This window comes from Saimiri boliviensis, chromosome 3 (genome assembly GCF_048565385.1).
Source record: "Saimiri boliviensis isolate mSaiBol1 chromosome 3, mSaiBol1.pri, whole genome shotgun sequence".
Taxonomy (NCBI): Eukaryota; Metazoa; Chordata; class Mammalia; order Primates; family Cebidae; genus Saimiri; species Saimiri boliviensis.
The window spans coordinates 37,500,395-37,521,947 of NC_133451.1; the positions used below are offsets into that span (position 1 = coordinate 37,500,395).

General features: G+C 41.0%; 1 protein-coding gene across 7 annotated transcripts in view; it reads right to left on the reverse strand.

The window, feature by feature from the left end:
* Positions 1-364: 364 nt before the first annotated feature.
* Positions 365-21,553, reverse strand: part of TLR6 (toll like receptor 6) — a 42,878-nt gene continuing 21,689 nt past the window's right edge. For all 7 annotated transcript variants that reach the window (XM_074396011.1, XM_074396010.1, XM_010338192.3 and 4 more), the window contains one exon: positions 365-12,477. In XM_074396011.1, the coding sequence (XP_074252112.1) occupies positions 10,044-12,413 (2,370 nt within the window). In that variant the 5' untranslated portion in view covers positions 12,414-12,477 and the 3' untranslated portion in view covers positions 365-10,043. The remainder of the gene's footprint in view (positions 12,478-21,553) is intronic.

Sequence of the window (21,553 nt, forward strand, 5' to 3'; positions counted from 1 at the left end):
AAGTTATTTTAATTTTCAATTATCTAAGTAACAAATGTTTACTGAAGAAAAATCAAGAAATATAAATAAATTTTAAAATATTTCAATCAACAATAATCTTGCAAAATAGAGGTACACCAATGACATCTTTAAAGCAACCATGCAGTCATTTTTCTAGATATATAAACATTCTTTAGGGTCTTCGCTCCTACTGCAAATAGTGATTCAGAAAGTTTGTAACAGTTTATCTACTTACACATGCTCAAGGGCATGCACACACATATAGGTAATCTGCTTTTCCTAATTCATAATCCATCATAGATATCTTTTCATGTCAGTAATTATCCATCTATAATTTCGTCATTAATGGCTAGATAATATTCCATTTTATTTATAGGGTACTTTTTAATATTTTAGTTTATAATGTATTTTACCAGTCTTCTGTTGTTGGATATTTAAATTGCTTCCAATTTTTGCAATTAGAAACAATTCTGCAATAAGCAGCAATATTTCCTTGGGATGTGTATGAACAATTATTTTCTTAATATATATTCTACAAAGTGGACTTTTTGAACCAATAGACATAAACCCATACCATTATTCTTTGCCTTTTTTCCTATTACTATACATGAATTATCTTTTTTATTGATTATTTTACCCAAATTTAGGATACTTTTTTTTTAGATTGCTCCTCTGCCATATAATTCAATATCTTACCAACAATTTTGGTTTCTCTTCTCATCTGTTGGTTGTACTGATTACACAATAAATAAAGATGTTGACTGGAACTTTTCTTGTGACTTGGGTCCAAAACTGAAGACAAAGAAGTATTATGTACCACATTCTGTAGAAATCTGCTAACAATTGGAGCATGTCCCCCAGGACATTCTAAGAAGCAGTTAAATCAGATAGTACCATCTATAGCATCACCCTACCCTACCTTCCTCTGTCCACCTGAGAATGCTGGGGAGGGTGGCAAGAGAGTCAGCAGCACCAGGAGATGAATGTTTATGATATAAGCCTGCGAGCTCTTCTCCCTATACAAGAGATGACCTCTTTCTCAAGCCAAGTGAAAGGGGAATAACAGTAACATAACTCATAGACACTGGACAGGGAGGTCAGCCATCTCTTTCCCCAAGAGGATGCTTGTTTTGATGCAGCAATATGCAGGATCACCCTCTGAGGTTGATTCCCCTACCCCTCTGAGCAGTCTTAGAGAACGTTACATGTGACTCCTGGAGTTCAGGAGTGTAAGTTAGTAGAGGGACTGGTGTCTACTCTGTTGGAGATTTCCATTGGACCAACCCTTGCCAACTGGCAATTAGAGACTGTGGGATCAGGTATCTGGGAAAGGGGGTGTATAATTCCCTCAAACTTGGAAATTCGGAATGGGGGCAAAGGAGGGCTTCATCAGTTCCTGTGGTTCCATGTAATGGAGGCCATAGGAGAAGACCAGAGCAATAGTAAACAGCCATCTGGCCATCCTGAGCCCTTGAATGACTTTGTGGAGTAGAGATAAGTTACCTCTTGTAGACCTCTTAGCACTACTTTTTTCTATTATTTGAGAAAGAAATAAACCTGATTCTTATTTAAGCCTCTGTGTTTGAGGTCTCCGTGTTCTGCAGGTTAGCTTGTACCTTAATCAACACAACTATAGAAAAGGATATCCACCTTCTTACCACTCAACCCTGATCTCCACATCAGAAAAGCTAGATCTGGGAGAGGAATGGGCAAGAAGAGTGTATCTCAGATAAACCATGCCTACCTCCAAAATATATGCCAACGTTGAGCTACAAGCCTAGCCTGTGATATGCAGAAAGAAGTGGACTTTAGATGGAGATGGAGATTTAGAGTTTTAAACTAGATCGTAGTATCAACATCTCAAAAGAACTGAGAAGTATTAAACCTGCTCAAGATATCATTAATAAGTGATAAGGGGAGAATTTCAGAATCCAGTAGATGGAATGACTGGAGAAAAATTAAAACTACTGCACATTTGGACTAGATGAGGTTGAGATTCCTCATAACTAACTGTAATTGAAACTCTCAGAAAGTACCTGTGGTTTCAGAAATCCCCTCAGGTCTTTTACTCCCTGTAGTTTAGTCTCATTCCTTTCCAATCAAAACAGTCTCCAGAAACCTAGACAAAAATACTTCCTCTTTTCCCCATAGTTGTGGTCTCATTGTCTTTAAAACTCACTCTTCCCATTTATATCCCAGGTCTCCATCCACTCTCCTATGCTCTTACATCCATCCATTCTTTTCTCTTTGCCTATTACTCCTTTCTTTGTACCTCTGACTTTCCAACCAACTTCTTTCAGAGTCTTCACTCTTTCCAGGATAGTATTTCTTTTCTGCTGCCACACTCAACTGAGTCTCCAGGGCATCAGAGACGATCATAACAACCCCAGAGGACTGGGTTCAACAGTGTCCACCCTCCCTCCAAACATTTATGTCCATTTATTTCAGATTTATTCTGAAATATCAGTAGATGATCTCATTGGAAAAAGAGTTTTTGTAGATCTAATTAAGTTAAGGACCAAAATGTGATGCCATTGGATTAAGGAGGCCGCTAAATCCAACTAGAGTGTCCTTGTAAGAGACAGGGAAAAAAAAGAGACTCAGAGGAGAACACCACGTGAAGACACAGGCACAGATTACTGATTATTTAACCCAAATTTAGGACAGTTATTTTAGATTGCTCCTCTGCCATGTAATTCAATAGCCTACCAATAATCTTGGTTTCTCTTCTCATCTATTGGTTCTACTGATTACATATTAGAGTGTTGACTGGAACTTTTCCTATCACTTGGGTCCAAAACTAAAAACAAAGAAATATTATGTACCACATTCTATAGAAAGCTGCTAACAATTGGAGCATGTCCCCCAGGTCATTTTAAGAAGCAGTTGATGCATCTGCAAACCAAGGGACACCAAGGTTTGCCAGCAACTGCCAGAAGCTAGGAGACAGGAAAGGGATGACTTCTCCCTGAGAGCCTCTGGAAGGAACCAACCTGCCAACCTTGATTTCTGACTTGTGCCTTCCTGAACTGGAAGAAATAACTTTCTGATGTTTTAAGCCAGCCAGTTCCTGGTCATTTGTCATGGCAGCCACAGGAAACGAACACATCCAGCAACACTGCCAACTTGACACTTTCTTTGCTCACGGGGTTCTTTCACTTCCAACTTTGCACCCACCATGCCCTCCCCTTTGAAGGGTTCTCCCAGCCACATGCCCAGGACCCTCCTGATGAAGGACCTTTTAGCAAGGCTCATCCTAGCAGCCCTCCCTGGTCAATAACCTAGGTTTCTCATCCCTTTTGCTATGGTCTGAATGTTTGTGTCCCCCCAAAATTCATATGGTGAAATCCTAACCCCCAAAGGGATAATATAGTTAGCCCTTCATATCCATGGGTTCCACATCCACAGATTCAAACAACCATGGATTGAAAATATTCAATAAGTGAATAAATAAATAACAACAATACAATAATACAAAACAATAAAAATAAAAGACCATATAGTATAACAAATATTTACATAACATTTAAATTGTATTAGGTATTGTAAGAAATTTAGAGATGATTTAAGTATATGGGAGGATGTACATAGGTTATATGTAAATAGTACACTTTTTTTTTTTCCGGAGTCAGTGTCTTCCTCTATTGCCCAGGCTAGAATGCAATGGCATGATCATAGCTCACAGCAGCCTGGAATTCCTAGACTCAAGCTATCCTCCCACCTCAGCCTCCCAAGTAGCTGGAATTACAGGCATGTGCCACCATGTCCATCTAATTTTTGTATTTTTTTAATACAGAGATGGGGTTTCACTGTGATGTTGAGGCTGGAAATATGCCATTTTATATAAGGGACTTGAGCATTCACAGACTTTTGGATCCACAGGGCTCCTGGAACCAGTGTCCTGTGGATATGGAGGAACAGCTGTATTAAGAATTGGGGCTACTGGGAGACAATTAGATCATGAATGTGGAGTCTTCATGAATAGGATTAGTGCCCTCTCACATGTAAGGATACAGTGAAAAGACAAACCATCTATAAACCAGGAAATAGGCCCTCACCAGGCACCAAATCTGTCAGCTTGACCTTGGACTTTGCAGCCTCCAGAACTATAAGCAATAAATTTCCATTGTTTATAAGCTACTCAGTTTGTGGTATAGTCATGCACTTTTTCAATCAACAGCCATGGCCCTGTAAGATTATAATGGAGCTGAAAAATTCCTATGGCCTAGTAACATTGTAGTGCAATGTATTACACACATTTGTGGTGATGCTGGTGTAAACAAACATACTACACTGACAGTCATATAAAAGCATAGCACTGTAAAATTATGCACAGTTCATAATAATTGATAATGATAATAAGCAACCGTGTTACTGGTTTCCGTATCTACTGGACGGTAACTTGAATCATTAATTTAGAGTGTATTCCTACTTACTTTTTTAAATCGAACTATAAAAAGCAGGTCCTTTAGGAGGTTTTCCAGAAGAAAGCATTGTTGCCACAGGAGATGATGGCTCTACGCGTGTTATTGCCCCTGAAGATCTTCCAATGGAACAAGAGATAGAGGTAGAAGATGATGATATTGATACAGACCCTAAGTAGCCCTAGGATAATGTGTGTGTGTGTTTCAGTTTTTAATAGAAAAGTTTAAAAAGTAAAAAATAAAAATAAAAAAAATAAATAAAAAAACATAAAGATATAAAGAAGGAAAATATTTTTGTATAGCTGTAGAATGTGTTTGTGTTTTAAGCCAAGTGTTATTACTAAAGAGCCAAAAAAGTGTTGTTTTTTTTTTGTTTTTGTTTTTTTTTTGAGACAGAGTTTCGCTCTTGTTACCCAGGCTGGAGTGCAATGGCGCGATCTCAGCTCACCGCAACCTCCGCCTCCTGGGTTCAGGCAATTCTCCTGCCTCAGCCTCCTGAGTAGCTGGGATTACAGGCACGCACCACCATGCCCAGCTAATTTTTTTGTATTTTTTAGTAGAGACGGGGTTTCACCATGTTGACCAGGATGGTCTCGATCTCTTGACCTCATGATCCACCCGCCTCAGCCTCCCAAAGCGCTGGGATTACAGGCTTGAGCCACCGCGCCCAGCCTGCCAAAAAAGTTTTAAAGCAAAATGTTGATAAAGTAAAAACATTACAATAAGCTAAAAGTTAACTTATTACTAAAGAAAGAAAAATTTTTAATAAATTTTGTGTGGCCTAAATGTACAGTGTTTATAAAGTCCATAGTAGGATATAGCCATGTCCTAAGTCTACACATTCACTCACCACTCTCACTGACTCACCCAGAACAACTTCCAGTCCTGCAAGCTCCATTCATGGTAAGTGCCTGTAGTAGTCTGTTTTCACACTGCTGGGGAAGCCTCACAATCATGGAGAAGTCTCACAATCACGGTAGAAGGCAAGGAGGAGCAAGTCACATCTTAAGTGGTGGCAGGGAAGAGAGAGAACTTGTGCAGGGAAACTCCCCCTTACAAAACCATCAGATCTCATGAGACCAATTCACTATCAAGAAAAGAGCATGGGAAAGATCCACCCCCACGATTCAATCACCTCCCGCTGGGTCCCTCCCACAACACATGAGAATTTAAGATGTGATTTAGGTGGGGACACAGCCAAACCACATCAGTGCCCCATATAAAGGTATACGGTTTTTTATATTTTTTTACCATATTTTTACTGTACCCTTGATATGTTTAGATATGTTTGGATACACAAATACTTAGCATTGTGTTATAATCACCTAAAAGCAACAGGCTATAGCATAAGCCTAGGTGGGTAGTAAGCTATGTCATCTATGTCTGTGTGAGTGCACTCCATGATGTTCAACCAAAGGCTAAATCACCTAAGAACTCACATCTCAGAACTTAGTCATCTTTGCCATGCTCCATTCCTTTTAGCCTGACATCTTACTACAGGATCTATTGGTTAGTCTCATCACAGTGTTAAGAACTGAAAACGTGTTGAGGCAAACTTACCAAATTGTGGCATTGGATCAGGGCATGAGAAGGAATAGTTCAAACACGGGATGGAGGAGACACTTTATTTGCACGGATTTTTGTTTTGTTTTTTGCTTTTTTGTTTGTTTCTTTCTTTTTTGTCTTTCTGGACCCATTTTTCAACCTCCCAAAAAAGGACGACACAGAAGATGCATAACTCTCAAAACAGAAGCATCTGTTCTATCAGGCAATGGGACCCGTGGGATGAGCTGCAGGGCCACTGTGGGGCGGGCAGGTGAGGCACAGAGAAGGGCTCACCAAACCTCCAAAAAAAGCCTTTCCCTTCTCTCAATGTCCTGCTAAACCTGGAGCTGAGTTGCCCCAGCTATGTAGGGAATCCATGAGCCTCACATCACCCATGGGTACCCCGAATTCAGTGGTGACAAAGGAATGAGAGAAAGACAGATTAAGAGAAAAAGTGGGACCAGGGAGCCATCACTTTATTACTCTGGAGGAAACAGTGAAGGCCCTGAGCTCTGATCATCCACACTGTTTACTGATTACAATCACTTTGATCTATAGGGTAGGGGTGGAGTGATGGTGGAATGAATGAGTGAGCAGAAAGTGAATCAGTGGCTGGAACTGGTGTATCATTCTAACAATTGATAACATTGGTAGTTTGGGAGTTTCACAAAACAAGAACATGTGGTTATCTTTAGCTTATTATCTATGTGCAGCTGATGGAACATGGGCCTTACAAGGAGCCTACAAGCCTGGCTACGTCATAGTGATACGAAGGGGTTTTACATCCTTGAGCACAATTGTTTATGATAACAGAGCCGAGGTCACCCTGCACCGGAACATGAGGCATGGAGTGGCCTTCCTCCTCAGAGGCTTCCTGTGGCCTTCTACAGTTTGTTGTTCCTTGTTTGTGTTACTCATAACCAATTTACGTAGGCACTCCGTAAGCCCTTTCTCCTTTGCTGCTTTTCCCAACAGTCCTCCAGTGGCGGATGGGGAGGAGCAGTGTGCAAGGCGAAGATGTCCACTGCCAAGGGCAGTCGCTGCCCAGGGGGCAGATCAGGGTGGAACTGTGGCCCTGTGGACCCCCCACCCCTGCCTGCCTGGGCTTTGTAGATAAAATCCAGGACTTCACAGACATGTCCTACATGGGACCACTTCAGAGCCATTTGCTCATCCCACGAGTTTTTACTGCGCATCTACAATGTGGTGAGCAGGGTCCCCTTGGTGCTGGGAGAGGCAGGGCACAGGTGGAGAAGGCTCCCTTTCTCCTGGAGCTTATACTTTAGGGGAGAGAAAGAGAAAACAGGTAAACAACTAAGCAAGCAAGACAATTTCGGACAGTGATGTGTGCTGTGAAGAAAAGAAATGGGAAGAATGTGGAGGAATGTGACAGAGGGCGGCTGAGGGGACTCTACTTTCAGCTGCAGGGAGGCACCTCCACCAAGGGGATGTAGGTTTGAAAAAAAAAATTTAATGCTAAAATTCTATATTTTCAATATCAACAATAGCTTGTAGGAAACATTGATACCATTTAAAAAGATTTGATCATTTAGAATCTGTGGCAGTTTTTGTTGTTTGTTGTTTTTATTGTTTTTAGATTAGGCAACTGTTCATCAAATCTGTTCAATAGAGGTTGTGGAAGGATATGCTGTTTTGGGATAGAGCCTAGGGAGGAAAATGAGTGTTCTCCTGAAGAGCAAGGAAGGGCTGATGCAGACAGAAGATGACACTGATAAAATATCATTAAGGCTTATTTTGTTACAGGTATTATGAAGCCTGTTTATTTATTCATTTCTTTTAATTTTTTTGAGATGGAGTCTTGCTCTGTTGCTCAAGCTGGAATGCAGTGGCACTATCTCAGCTCACTACAGCCTCCGTCTCCCAAGTTCAAGTGATTCTCCTGCCTCAGCCTCCCGAGTAGCTGAGACTACAGGTGCATACCATCACACCCAGCTAATTTTTGTATTTTTAGTAGAGATGGAGTTTCACCATGTTCGCTGGGCTGGTCTCAAACTCCTGACCTCAAGTGATCCGCCTGCCTCAGCTTCCCACAGGGCTGGGATTACAGGTGTGATCCACTGTGCCTGGCCAAAATCAGTTTATGGAATGAGCTAAGTCCAGAAAGCAAGGGCTTCGTTATTCTCTAACCACTGCCTTACAACAAAGTTCTGTTGGCTCTCCTTCCATCATCACTCCAAGATTATGGAATCTTGGGCAGATACCATAAATTTTAGTGACAAATCTCATTTTACTCATTGCACCTCTATTTAAGGGATTAAAATGTCCAGTCCAGTCCAATTTAACAGCAGTGCCACACCTCATTCAAAATTCAGCTTGGCCTTTCTTACAGTGAATGAAGAAGGGATGTAATCGGTTTCTTTATTCTTTCTCCACTGTCTCTGTCTTCTCTATATTCTAGGTTCCCATGTCATTGCAAGGGAAGAGTGTATTACACAAAGAGGAGCGGATCTTCCTGGAGTTAACTATTGAATAAGGCAGACAGGCTAACATGTTCCTGCCTGCTAACATGGCAGAGTCCATATGCTGGCTTTTTCACAGGGCGCATCTGTGAGTTATTGGAAGGCCTTGAGCGTACCCCACATTGCACAGTTCCATGACACAGTGGCACATTATCTAGCTGACCTCTTGCAGCAGCCTCCACCCTGAACCCCTCTTCTGCCCAACCCCATGTCCTCTTACTGCTATAGTCTCCTTGCACAACATGCTGCCCTATTGGCTGATGGGATTGTCATGATGGGATCATCATGACAATGCAAGCCCAGCTACTCTTCCATAGTCAAAGCCATATGAAGAAATTCACATACTCTTACCATGCCAATATTGGAAGGGCAGGTTGCTATCACTGCTTCTCTTCTCTCATGCTGCCATTTTGGTTTGCCCAAGCCAAACTTTCACCTTCTGAATTTCCCAGGTGGGAAGCACTCATATTCATTCAACAAATATTTACCAAGCCCTTGTATTTGCCAAGCACCGTTTTTTGTGTTGCCAGTGCCCACCCCCATCCCAAACTCCAGCATTCATCAAGCTCTTCCCCCATCTGCTGCACTGAAGCTGCGTGTTCCTGTTAATCAGCAAGCTTTCAGTCTTGAAGTGGGATTCCAGGCTACCTTCTACATGCTTAGAGCCCCTCACACTTGTCTTTGCAAGAAATTCAAAGCAATCTCCCTCTTAATCTAGAACCTCCACTTAATGACTCTTTAATCACTCTTTTGACTCTAGTCTTCTAGAGATGGATAGTATGGACTGGGAGTCATTGGTCTCTTTCTGATCTTTTCATAAGCCTAGGCCAGCTGCGTCTAGTATCACGTGGGTGCATTTACTGTCTTTTGTCAGCTTTGAGGCTTTAGCCAGAATTCTGGGACAACCAGAAAAGTCCCATTCAATATCTAATTACAAATAAATTTGGCCCTGAGTTTTCTTGGGAAGTATCTAAATCCCGTCTTTCACCTCAGCAGCTTATGACTAAGTCCATATTTTCCTTTACATACCTGCACTAGTACATCATGAGAGCTCATTGGTTAATTATATATTTGTGTAGCAGGATAAAAGATTAAATAAGCTATTACACATACATGAAACAAAAGACTTTTTTATATGTCATAGGTGATCTCATTTTTCCCCCAAACCCCAAAGTTGAACAAAATAATGACGCTGACCCAGAGACCAATAGGATTCATGGGGCACTCTAAGGGCCAGAGCATATGATGCTGAAGTTGACTGTTTTCTTGCAGCCATGAAGCCAGATAAACCGTTGCTCACACAGAATCCATTTGGAAAAGGAACTGAAAAACATTTACTCAAAAGAGACTGTTTCAATTTGAAACATAATCATTAAACCAAAAGAGACTGGGCTGTCTGTCACTGGCAAGTTGAGTACCACCTCACCCCCTAGCCTAATTCCCCAGATGAAACATTATTTTTTTGTTAAGTCTTTCCTGAAGGCATGAGGATAATGGAGACGCCTCCAGACAGTTACTCAGAACTGCACTGTTCACATAATCCAAGTAAATAATGGTTTCTTAAATTGGATTTCCTTAATTTTTTTTTAAGGTTTCACCTATTGTTTTCAGTGACTAGTGTTAATTTTATGTGAAAAGCGGCTCTAATGTTAGCCCAAAAAAGCCCACGTTTACTTTTCTCCTTGGGCCATTCCAAATAAGTCCGCTGTGTCATGAGAGCCCTCAGCTTGTGGTACTTGTTGGGAATGCTGTTCTGTGGAATGGGTTCCAATAAGATGAGGATTAAGTTATTAGATCCTTCATGGAAGAGATTGTGATGGGCAAAATAGAGTTCATAATGACACCACTCGCTCTGGACAAAGTTGGGCGACAAGACAAAGATGGACTTGTAACTCTTCTCAATGCAGTTGATGATGTTTTCCACAATGCTCTTGCCAGGAACAAAGTTTCTCTCATGGAGACAAATCTGTAGACCTTCTTTCTCTAGGCAAGGTACCAATTCATTTTTCACCCAGATAGAATCGTGCCCACTATATGAAATAAAAGCATGAAACTGGAGATTTCTTTGGAGTTCTTCTAAGGGTACGTTCCTGGCCCTGCGCCGGGTCTGGGTCCACTGGCACACCATCCTGAGATACCAGGGCAGATCCAAGTAGATGCAGAGGGAGGTCATAGTCACAGCCAGCACCAGCATGGTGGCCCCAATGGTGATAATCAGCAGAGTTACGTTGCAGGATAATTCAGACATGTGAAAGTCCTTCAGTGGAATTCCTCTATAACTATCTGGGTAGTCACACTTATAAGAATCAGGCCAGCCCTCTATCACTTCACTTGATACCTGGCCTATATTTTTGACAAATTCTCTTAGATCACAGGTACAGTGGAATGGATTGTTCCCTGCATTTATTGACTTCATCTTCTGGCAGCTCTGGAAGAAATCAGCTGATGGGTGGGAAACTGAATTGTGATCAATGATCAATACAGAAAGGCTGCTAAAGCTGCCACATCCAGGAAGGTTGGTTAAAGAATTGAAAGCAACATTGAGTTCCTGCAAAGCTTCCAGTTTTACGACTTGTTTAGGAATGCTCTTTATTTTATTGCTGTGAAGATCAAGTACCTTGATCCTGGGAGGTAAACATCTGAAAACAGAGTCAGTAAGTATATTTGAAGACAAATTTAACACCACTATACTTGCAACCCAAGTGCAGTTTTCCTCATGTCTACCAGATTCCAAAGAATTCCAGCTAACATCCAATATTTCCAAAGATGGCATATCCTTAGTCATGAGACCTACTTTGAAAAGGTCTTTTAATCCATTCTTTTGTAAGATAAGTGTCTCCAATTTAACTAACGTGGAACATTTTTCAAAAATACTATCTGTGAAAACATTCTGAGTAAAGTTCAAAAACTTGAATGTGCTTGGTGCATGAGGACACAGCATGTGTATAAATGGTGTATCCGAAATGGTTAACATCATAATGTTCATCTCGGAAAACACTGTGTACAACGCTGTCTGTGAATAAAGAAAAACTTGGTTTGTGATATGTTCTATTTTCAGTGCTTTCAATGTCGTTTCAGAATAAGTAAAATATTCTTTGTGAATGCTTTCAATTATTGTTAAATTGTAAATACTGAGGTATTCCACAGGTTTGGGCCAAAGGTATTGAAAGACTCTAACCAGGCATTTCCAAGTTGTTTCCATGTGGTTGAGGGTAAAATTCAGTAAGTTTGGACCTCTGGTGAGTTCTGATAAAAAATTAATGAAAACTTGACAGTTGTCATCATTCAATTTAATATTAGTCAGTTGTAGGCACCCTAGAGTATTAGCTGATATGCTCACTTGGATAGAGAATAAACTATTTGGGTGAAAAACAAGGTGAAGTGTTTTTGCATTCAGAATTTTTAGACTTTCTGTCTCATTTTCTTTCACATAATAATTTCTTAAATCCAGAAGAATATAACTTAGATGCAAGTGAGCAACTGGCAGCAAATCTAATCTTTGTAACTTCATAGCACTCAATCCCAAGAAATTCAGTTGCGACAAGTTGCCAAATTCCTTACAGATGGGCAGGGCCTTGAAGTCATTGAATGAGAGATCTAAATGCCTGAAACTCACAATAGGATGGCAAGAGATCTTTTGCAACTGATTATGAGACAAATCCAAGTATTCCAAATCCTGATTGAACTTGAAGACACTTAAATCAAGTAGCTGGATTCTGTTATGGGAAAGTCTCAAAACTTTCAACTCTGACAGAAAGCTCATGTCAGAAACCTGAAGCTCAGATATGTAGTTCTGAGACATGTCTAAGACTCTGGTTTTCAGTGGTAGGTCTTTTGGAACATGAGTAAGGCCTCTTTTTGACTTGTCTACTGCAAATTCATTTTCGTCGGAAAACTGGATAATTATGATCATAAGGCAAACAAAACGGGAGCTTTTCACAATAGGTTCGTTGTCTTTGGTCATGATGTTGCAGTGGCTATCCTAAAGGGTTGTTATTCTTCAGAGCATCTTGATATGAGTCCAAATTCTAGAAATATAATATACACTAAGATTAACAAAGATCAGATGGCTATATTCAAACTTCCACTTACTAACCATGAAATCCAAATGATTTATTCATTCGCTAGTAGAGTCATTTCTGTCCATATAATTTTTTTTTTTTTTGAGACAGAGTCTCACTTTTGTCACCCACACTGGAGTGCAGTGGCCCAGTCTCAGCTCACTGCAACCTTTGCCTCTTGGGTTCAAGCGATTCTCCTGCCTCAGCTTTTCAATTAGCTGGGACTACAGGCATGTGTCATCACGCCGGCTATTTTTTTTTTTTTGGTATGTTTAGTGGAGACAGAGTTTCACTGTGTTAACCAGGATGGTCTCAATCTCCTCACCTCGTGATCCACCCACCTCAGCCTCCCAAAGTGCTGGGATTACAGGTGTGAGCCACCACTCCTGGCCATCCCCATAATTTAATGATATTTTTTATGACCAGCTATATAGCTTGCTCATACCAGAAGGAGCAATACAGGCCTTGTTATCAAAGAACTGCGGTTGTGTGTTTTGACCTGTCTGGTTGCTGCCTGAGGGAGTCACACTCAGGAGCTTGCCTTTGTTTTGTACCTCTTAGAATTTTCTTAGGGCTGGAGCAGCCTCCTGGGTGGTGTTTGCTGTAAACATTTAAAGGCAAATATACACCTGAGCAAGGGCTAACAGTGGGGGCAAGCAGTGGACACGCCAAAAACCCTGGGAAATATGCAAAGATATATGGGAGAAAAAAGGCTTTGGAAATCTCTGTATATACCAGGGAGTCTAGAATTTCACCAACGTGCCCAAGCCTGGATATATGCTCAGAAGAGACCTGAGAAAATCCTCAACTTTCACCCCGGGCTGATCTCTAGCTTCCATGCATGCAGAAAGTAAAGGCTAAGGTGGAGTTGTGAATCGCCTGGCTAAGCATTGAGAAAGTGCTCCAACACAGCCAATCTGCAAAGATCAGGGGAGGTTTTGGTTTTGCTTTTGGTATTTTGTTTTGTTTTTGTTTTTGCTCCAGATGTTTAAAGAAATCTCAAGTCACTAGCTGACCACTAAGCTAACTGGACAGAGAATTTAATAGCCACACATGACAGAGAATGGTCTTTATAAAAAATATTTAGAAAAGTAATTAAACAAGCAACAACAAGCCACAAGAAGCAACAATACACTCTGGGAAAGGGAAGCCAGGCACGCCTGTAATTCTGGAACTTGGGGAAGGCAAGACAGGTGGATCACTTGGGCCAGGAGTTCAAAGCCAGTCTGGGCAACATGGAGAAAACCCATCTCTACAAAAAAAAAAAAACAAAAATTAGCTGGACATGGTGGCATGTGCCTATAGTTCCAGCTACTCGGGAGACTGAGTTGGAAGGATTCTTTGGGCCTGGGGAAGTTGAGGCTGCAATGAGCCAAGATCACACCATGGTACTTCAACCTGGGTGACAGAATGAGACCCTGTCAAAAAAAAAAAAAAAAAAAAAAAAAAAAAAAAAAAAAAAAAAAACACCTTCTGGGGAAGGGGGACAGAATTTGATTTCTAGAGCTACCTCATTCTAGTGTTTAAAATGGGGGGAAAAAAAAGAATCACTAGCCCTCACATTTGCCAGTGGACTTGCTCTGGATTTTGCCCTAAAGTTACACAAACAATGCAAAAAGCAAATGGAAAGAGATTGCTGTCTTTTTGATTGTGTAACTTGGCAGTAAAGGAATCTCTAATTAATTTGCTTTAAAAAAATTAGCCATGCAAAGAAACAAGAAAGTACTATTCTTTCACAGGGAGGAAAAAATTAAAAGAACAAAGTCAGATAACTGACATTACCTGACATTAAGACTTACTACAAAGCTACAGTAATCAAGGCACTGTGGTTTTGGTGAAAGAATGTACAAATAGATCAAATGACCAGAATACAGAGTTTAGAAATAGACCCTCACAAAAATAATCAACTGCTGTTTGACAAAGGAGCAAAGGCAACTTAGTGGAGAATGGATAGTGTTTTCAAAAAATGGTGCTAGAGAAAGTAGAGCCCCACATGAAGAAGAAGGAGAAGGAGAAGAAGAAGAAGAGGAAGAGGAAAAATGAGGAGGAAGAGGAGGAGGAGGAGGAGGAGGAGGAGGAGGAAGTTAGACAAAGACCTTACAGTTTTCACAAAAATTAGCTCAAAATTAACCACAGACATAAATGTATAATGCAAACTATGAAAATTCTAGAAGATAGCATAGGGAAAAATCTAGGTGACTTTGGATTTGGTGATGACTTTTTAGATACCACATCAAAAACATAATCCAAGAAAGAAAACACTGTTAAGTTGGACTTCATTAAAGTTAAAATGTTTGCTTTGCAAAAGAAACTGCAAGAGAGTGAAAAGACAAACCACAGCCTGAGAGAAGATATTTGCAAAATACATATATGATAGGGACTTGTATCCAAAATATGCAAAGAACTTTTGAGCTCCACAGTAATAAAACAAACAACCTAATTTTTAAATGGGCACAAAAATCAAAACAGACACCTCACCAAAGAAGATCTACAAAGAGCAAATACACATACAGATAGTTATTCAACATCCTATGTCATCAGGGTATTGCAGATTAAAACAGCAATGAAATTACACTGCACTTATGAGAATGGGTAAAATCCAAAACCAACATCAATTGTTGGTAAGGATGTGGAGCAACAAGAACTCTCTTTCACTGTTGGTAGGGATGTAAAATTGTGCAGCCACTATGGAAGGCAGTTAGATAGTTCCTTATAAAACTAAGCATAGTCTTACCATATGATCCAGCAAATCACATTCCTGGGTATTTAACCAAAATAACTGAAAATTTATGTCCACATAAAAGCCTATACATAGATGTTTATAGAAGCTTTATTCTTAACTGCCAAACATTGGCAGCAACAAGATACCCCTCAATAGGTAAAAAGATGAACAAACTGGTACATTCACACAATAAAAATATTGTTCAACAATTAAAAAATGAGCTGGAGAAGCTATAAAATGGCTGAATAGAGGCACCTAGCACTCACCCCCTCTGCAAAAAACTAAAACAGTGAGCAGATAATCACATATTAAATGAGCATCTAAGAGAAAACACTGGAATTCAGCAGGGAAGTGACAGTGAACCTCTGAGGCATGGAAGAAAAGGGAAGGGAAGCAGCCAGCCTAGCTGGGACTAGTTCTGAACCAGGAGGAAGTCTCCATTCCAGGGAAAGGATAACCGAGAAATCTTCAGAGGTCCCCATTTCCACTATAGACTCCTGTAATCCTAGCCATGAGCTAGCCCCTTGGCCCTCACAGGCCCTGAAACTGTCTGGAATCTATGCAATGACATTTGTTTCACAATGGGACTTTGAATTGGGTTCCATATCACCCATGCCCTGAGATCCAAACAGCTTCAGCATAGTGTTATTTCAAGAGTCCAGCCCTCACCATACACATCCTGTTCTGGGGCCCAACAATCCTTAATCTCCATACCCCTGAAGCCCCACTGATGCTCTCCTACATCCACCTAGAGGGCTACAGTATTGTAATGCCAGCTAAACCCAGCAGTGCAGCTAGGTCCCCAGCACTCTAGCCCATGCAATGCCCTACATCCCAGGAAACAGGAAGCACAGTGCACCTCGTGGCTCTCCCTGGGACAAAGGGAGTCAAAGTATGAATTCCCCAGGGCCTAAGAGCTACCTGCCCAGGGCCACTGACAATTACAGCAACCCCACCTTCCCTAGCAGCAGGACCACCACACACCTACACATGCCTTCAAGGGGCCTGAGGACAGGTCCACCATGCGCTCCACTGCTAGTGCCTGCCTGCCACTGCCATGGCCAACACTCATCCACACATGCCACGTGGGGTCCTGCAGACTGGCTTGCCCAGCCTGCTGCTGCCACTGCTACTGCCTGTGTATGCCACTTGGGGGCCAGAGGGTTGGCCCACTTTTTCTATTGCTACAGTTGATGGCCCACAGATTGTGCAAGGGCCCAACAACCTGCCTTCCCATTTGGTCCATTACTGCCACTGCAAGTATCCAAATACATCTCCTGGAGGCTGAAGGACCTCCTTCCTGGACCCATCACCACCAGTGCCCACATACATCCCTCAGGGGCCTGAGGACCAGCAAGCCCAGTCCACTGCTGCCATCACTGGTGCTTGAATACAGGCCTGCCTGGTGTCCCCATCTGAATTCCACAAAACTTTTAACAAACAATTAATACCAATTTTTCTCAAACTATTCAAAAAAATTGAAGGAATTCCTCCTAACTCATTCTACAAAGCCAGCATTTTTCTGATACAAAAACCAGACAAGGACTGGGTGTGGTGGCTCACACCTGTAATCCCAGCACTTTGAGAGGCTGAGGCAGGCAGATCACCTAGGTTCAGGAGTTTGAGACCAGCCTGGGCAATTGAGCGAGACTCAGTCTCAAAAAAGAAAAGAAAAGAATAAAGAAAAAGAAAAGAAGTCAATAAAGCAATCCTATCTGCATAGCTACAAGACAATTACAATACCTGGGAATAAACTTAATCAAGAAGGCAAGAGGTCCCTACAACAAGAACTACAAAATACTGATGAAAGAAATTGAGAACACTAAAAAATGGAAAGACATCCCATGTTCATGGATTGGAAGAATTAATATTGTTAAAATGACTTCACTACTCAAAGCAATCTACAGATCCAATGCAATCCCTATCAAAATACCAATGATATTATTTACAGAAATATAAAAAACAATCTCAGCATTTGTATGGAAACACAAAACACCCCAAATAGCCAAATCAATACTGAGGAAAAAGGACAAAGCTGAAGACATCACACTACTTGACTTCAAAAGATACTACAAAGAAAAAGTAGCAAGGTTTTGGTAGAGAAACAGATACATAGACTAAGAAAACAGAATACAGAACTCAGAAATTAATCCACATGTTTACAGTCAATCGATTTTCAACAAAGGTGCCAACAACATATAATTGCGGAAAGGCTACTCTCTTCAATAAATGGTGCTGGCTTCACATTTGTTCATATGTATAAGAATGAAACTAGACCCCTATTTCTCACCATATACAAAAATCAACTCAAAATGGATTAAAGACTTAAATGTAAGACTTAAAAGTATAAAACTACTAGGAGAAAACAAAAGAAATGCTTTAGGATATTGGTCTAGGTAAAGATTTTATGGCTAGATTTCAAAACTACAGGCAATGAAAACATAAATAGACAAATGGGACTATATTAAACTGAAGAACTTCCACACAGCAAAAGAAACAATCAACAGAGTGAAGAGATAACAGGGTTAAATGGGTGAAAATGTTTGCAAACTAATCATTCAATAGAGACTGATAACTACAATATACAAGGAACTCAAAACAAGTCAACAGGAAAAAAAATAACCCTATGAAAAAGTAGACAAAGGATTTGAATAGACACTACTCAAAGGAAGATATACAAATGGCCAACAGGTATATGAAAAAAATTGGTCACCACAAATCATCAGGGAAGAGCAAATCAAAATCCCAATGAGATATCATCTCATTCCAGTTTAAATGGCTATCATCAAAAAGACAATAAATAACAAATCCTGGTGAGAATGAAGAGAAAAAGGAACTCATATATGCTGTTGGTGGGAATGTAAATTAGTACAGCCCTTATGGAGAACAGCATGGAGGTGTTTCAAAAAACTAAAAATAGAACAAACATACAATCCAGCAACCCCACTTTTGGATGTTTATCATAAAAAATGGAAATCAGTATATCAAAGGGATACCTGCACCTCCATGTTGATTGCAGCACTATCCACAATAGCCAAAATATGGAATCCACCTAAGTGTCCATCAACAGATGAATGAATAAAGAAAATGTGATATATATGCACAATGGACTACCATTCAGCCATTAAAAATAATTAAATCCTGTCGTTTGCAGCAATATGGACAAACGTGGAGGTCATTACATTCACAAAACAAGCCAGGGACAGAAAGACAAATATTGCATGTTCTCACTCATCTGTGGGAGCTAAAATATTCATCTCAGAAAGTTAGAGAGTAGAACAATAGTTACCAGAGACTAAGAGGTGAGTGAGGGAATGAAGAAAGGTTGATCAATGGATAAAAACATACAGTTAGATAAAAAGAATAAGTTCTGGTGTTCCATAACACAGTAGGGTGACTATAGCTAACAATAATTTATTGTATATTTCAAAACAGCTAGAAGAGAAGATCTGAAATGTTCCCCCCTCCATGCACGAAAAAAGATAAATGTTTGAGATGGTGGATATCCTAAATACCCTGCTTTGACACACTGTATGCATGTATCAAAATATTATAGTTACCCCCATAAATATGTACAATTAGTTTATGGGGAAGGAAAGATAAGAGAGAGAGAGAGAAAGAAAGAAAGCAGAAAAGAAAGAAAGAAACAAAGGAAGAAAGAAAGAAAGAAACAAAGAAACAAAGAAGGAAGGAAGAGAGGGGGGAGGGAGGGAGGAAGGGTAGGAAGGAAAGAACAGAGGAAAGAAAGGAGGGAGGGAGGGAAGGAGGGAAACAGAGAGAGAAAGAAAGAAGGAAAGACGCAGGAAGGGAGGGAAGGAGGGAGAGAGGGAGGGAGGGGAAGAAAGGAAGGAAGGGAGGGAAGGAATGAAGGAGAGAAAGAAAGAGAGGAAAGAGAGAAGAAAGAAAAAAGAAAGAGAGAGAAAGGAAAGAAGGAAGGGAAGGAAAGGAAAGGAAGGAGACATGGAAGATCCTTAAATCCATTTTGCTAGGTGAAAGAAGTCAGTCTGAAAAAGCTAAACAGTATTTTATTTCTACCATATGCTATTTTGGGAAAGGCAAAACTAAATAGACAATTTTAAAAACTGCTCTAAAACATAAAGTTTATTAATTAAAAAAAAATTAATAGAAATGGGTATTCTGCCAAAATAGCCAAATAGGAACAGCTCCAGAGCATAGTTCCCAGTGAGAGAGACACAGAAGGTGCATGATCTCTGTATTTCCAACCGAGGTACCAGGTTCACTTCAATGGGACTGGTTGGACCATGGGTGTAGCACAAGGAGGGCAAACCGAGGCAGGGAGGGGCACTGCCTCACCCGGGAAATGCAACTGATCAGAGGATCCGGGACTTACCCCTATCCTGGCACTCGGGTTTAGATATTGCACTTCTCCCATGGCCTCTGCAACTCACAGAGCAGGAGATCCCTGCTGGGCTGAAAAGTGCCACGAGTTACCTGCACGGACCTGAGCAGCAGCTCTGGAGAGCACCTCGGGTTTTCAGCACAGATCTGGGTGGACGTTTTGACTAGCACCAAGAGCACCTGCAGGACAGAGACACCCGCTCCCCAGAAAGAGGGGGAGCTGAAAGCAGGGAGGCAGGTGATATGGCTGGGCAGGTCCCACTCCCACAAAGACCAGCAAACTGAAACCCTCTCTCTTGAGTTTCCCAGCCAGCACATCAGTTCAAGCTTCACCCTGGACAATGGAGCTCAGTGGAGGGAAGGGTGTCCACCATTGCTGAGGTGGGTCTAAACCTACCTGTGTAAACAAAAGCTAGAGGAAGCCCACACAGCAGCTGGACTGAGTCCCTGACAGCCCAGCAGTGCCTCTGCAGGTAGACAAGGGACAGACTGCCTCCTTAAGTGGCTCCCTGACCCCTGTATAACTAAAAAGATGCCTCATACAGGAGAGCTCTGGCTGACACCTGGAAGGTACCCTTCTGGGACAAAGCTACCAGAGGAAAGTTCAGACAGCCATCATTGCTGTTCTGCAACCCCCACGGGTGATTCCCAGGCAAGCAAGATCTGAAGTGCACCACCAGCAGTCCTACAGCAGAGGGACCTGACTGTTAGAAGTAAAACTAAAAAACAAAAAAATAGTTTCAACATCAACAGAAAGGATGTCCACTCAGATCCCACCTGAAATCACCAACTTCAAAGATCAAAGGTAGATAAATCCACGAAGATGGGAAGAAACCAGCGCAAAAAGAATGAAACCATCAAAGACCAGAACGTCTCTCCTCCTCCAAGGGATCACAACACCTCACCAGCAAGGGAACAAAATAGAATGGAGAATGAGTTTCACTAATTGACAGAAGCAGGCTTCAGAAGGTGGGTAATAACAAACTTCTCTGAACTAAAGGAACATGTTCTAACCCAATGCAAAGAAACTAAAAACCTTGAAAAAAAGTTAGGCGAAATGCTAACTAGAATAACCAGCTTAGAGAAGAACATAAATGACTTGATGAGCTGAAAAACAGAGCAGGAGAACTTCACAAAGCATACACAAATCTCAATAGCCAAATCAATCAAGCAGAAGAAAGGATAACAAAGATTGAAGATCAACTCAATCAAATAAAATGAGAAGGCAAGATTAGAGAAAAAGCATGAAAAGAAACAAACAAAGCCTCCAAGAAATATGAGATTATGTGAAAAGACCTAATCTACGCTTGATTGGTATACCTATATGTGATGGGGAGAATGAATCCAAGTGGGAAAACACTCTTCAGGATATTATACAGGAGAACTTCCACAACTTAGCAAAGCAGGCCAACATTCAAATCCAGGAAATGCAGAGGACGCCACAAAGATATTCCTCAAAAAGAGCAACCCCAAGGCACACAATCATCAGATTCACCAGGGCTGAAATGAAGGAAAAATGCTAAGGGCAGGCAGAGCGAAAGGACAGGTCACCCACAAATTGAAGCCCATCAGACTCACAGTGGATCTCTCAGCAGAACCCCTCTAAGCCAGAAGAGAGTGGGAGCCAGTATTCAACATCCATAAAGAAAAGAACTTTCAGCCCAGAATTTCATATCCAGCCAAACTAAGCTTCATAAGTGAAGGAGAAATAAAATCATTTATGGACAAGCAATTGCTGAGAGATTTCATCACCACTAGACCTGCCTTATAAGAGCTACTGAAGGACGCACTAATCAAGGAAAGGAACAACCAGTACCATCCACTTCAAAAACGTACCAAATGGTAAAGACCAATGATGCAATCAAGAAACTGTGTCAACAAAATGGCAGGATCAAATCCACACATAACAACATTAACATTAAATATAAATGGCCTAAATACCCCAATCAAAAGACACAGACT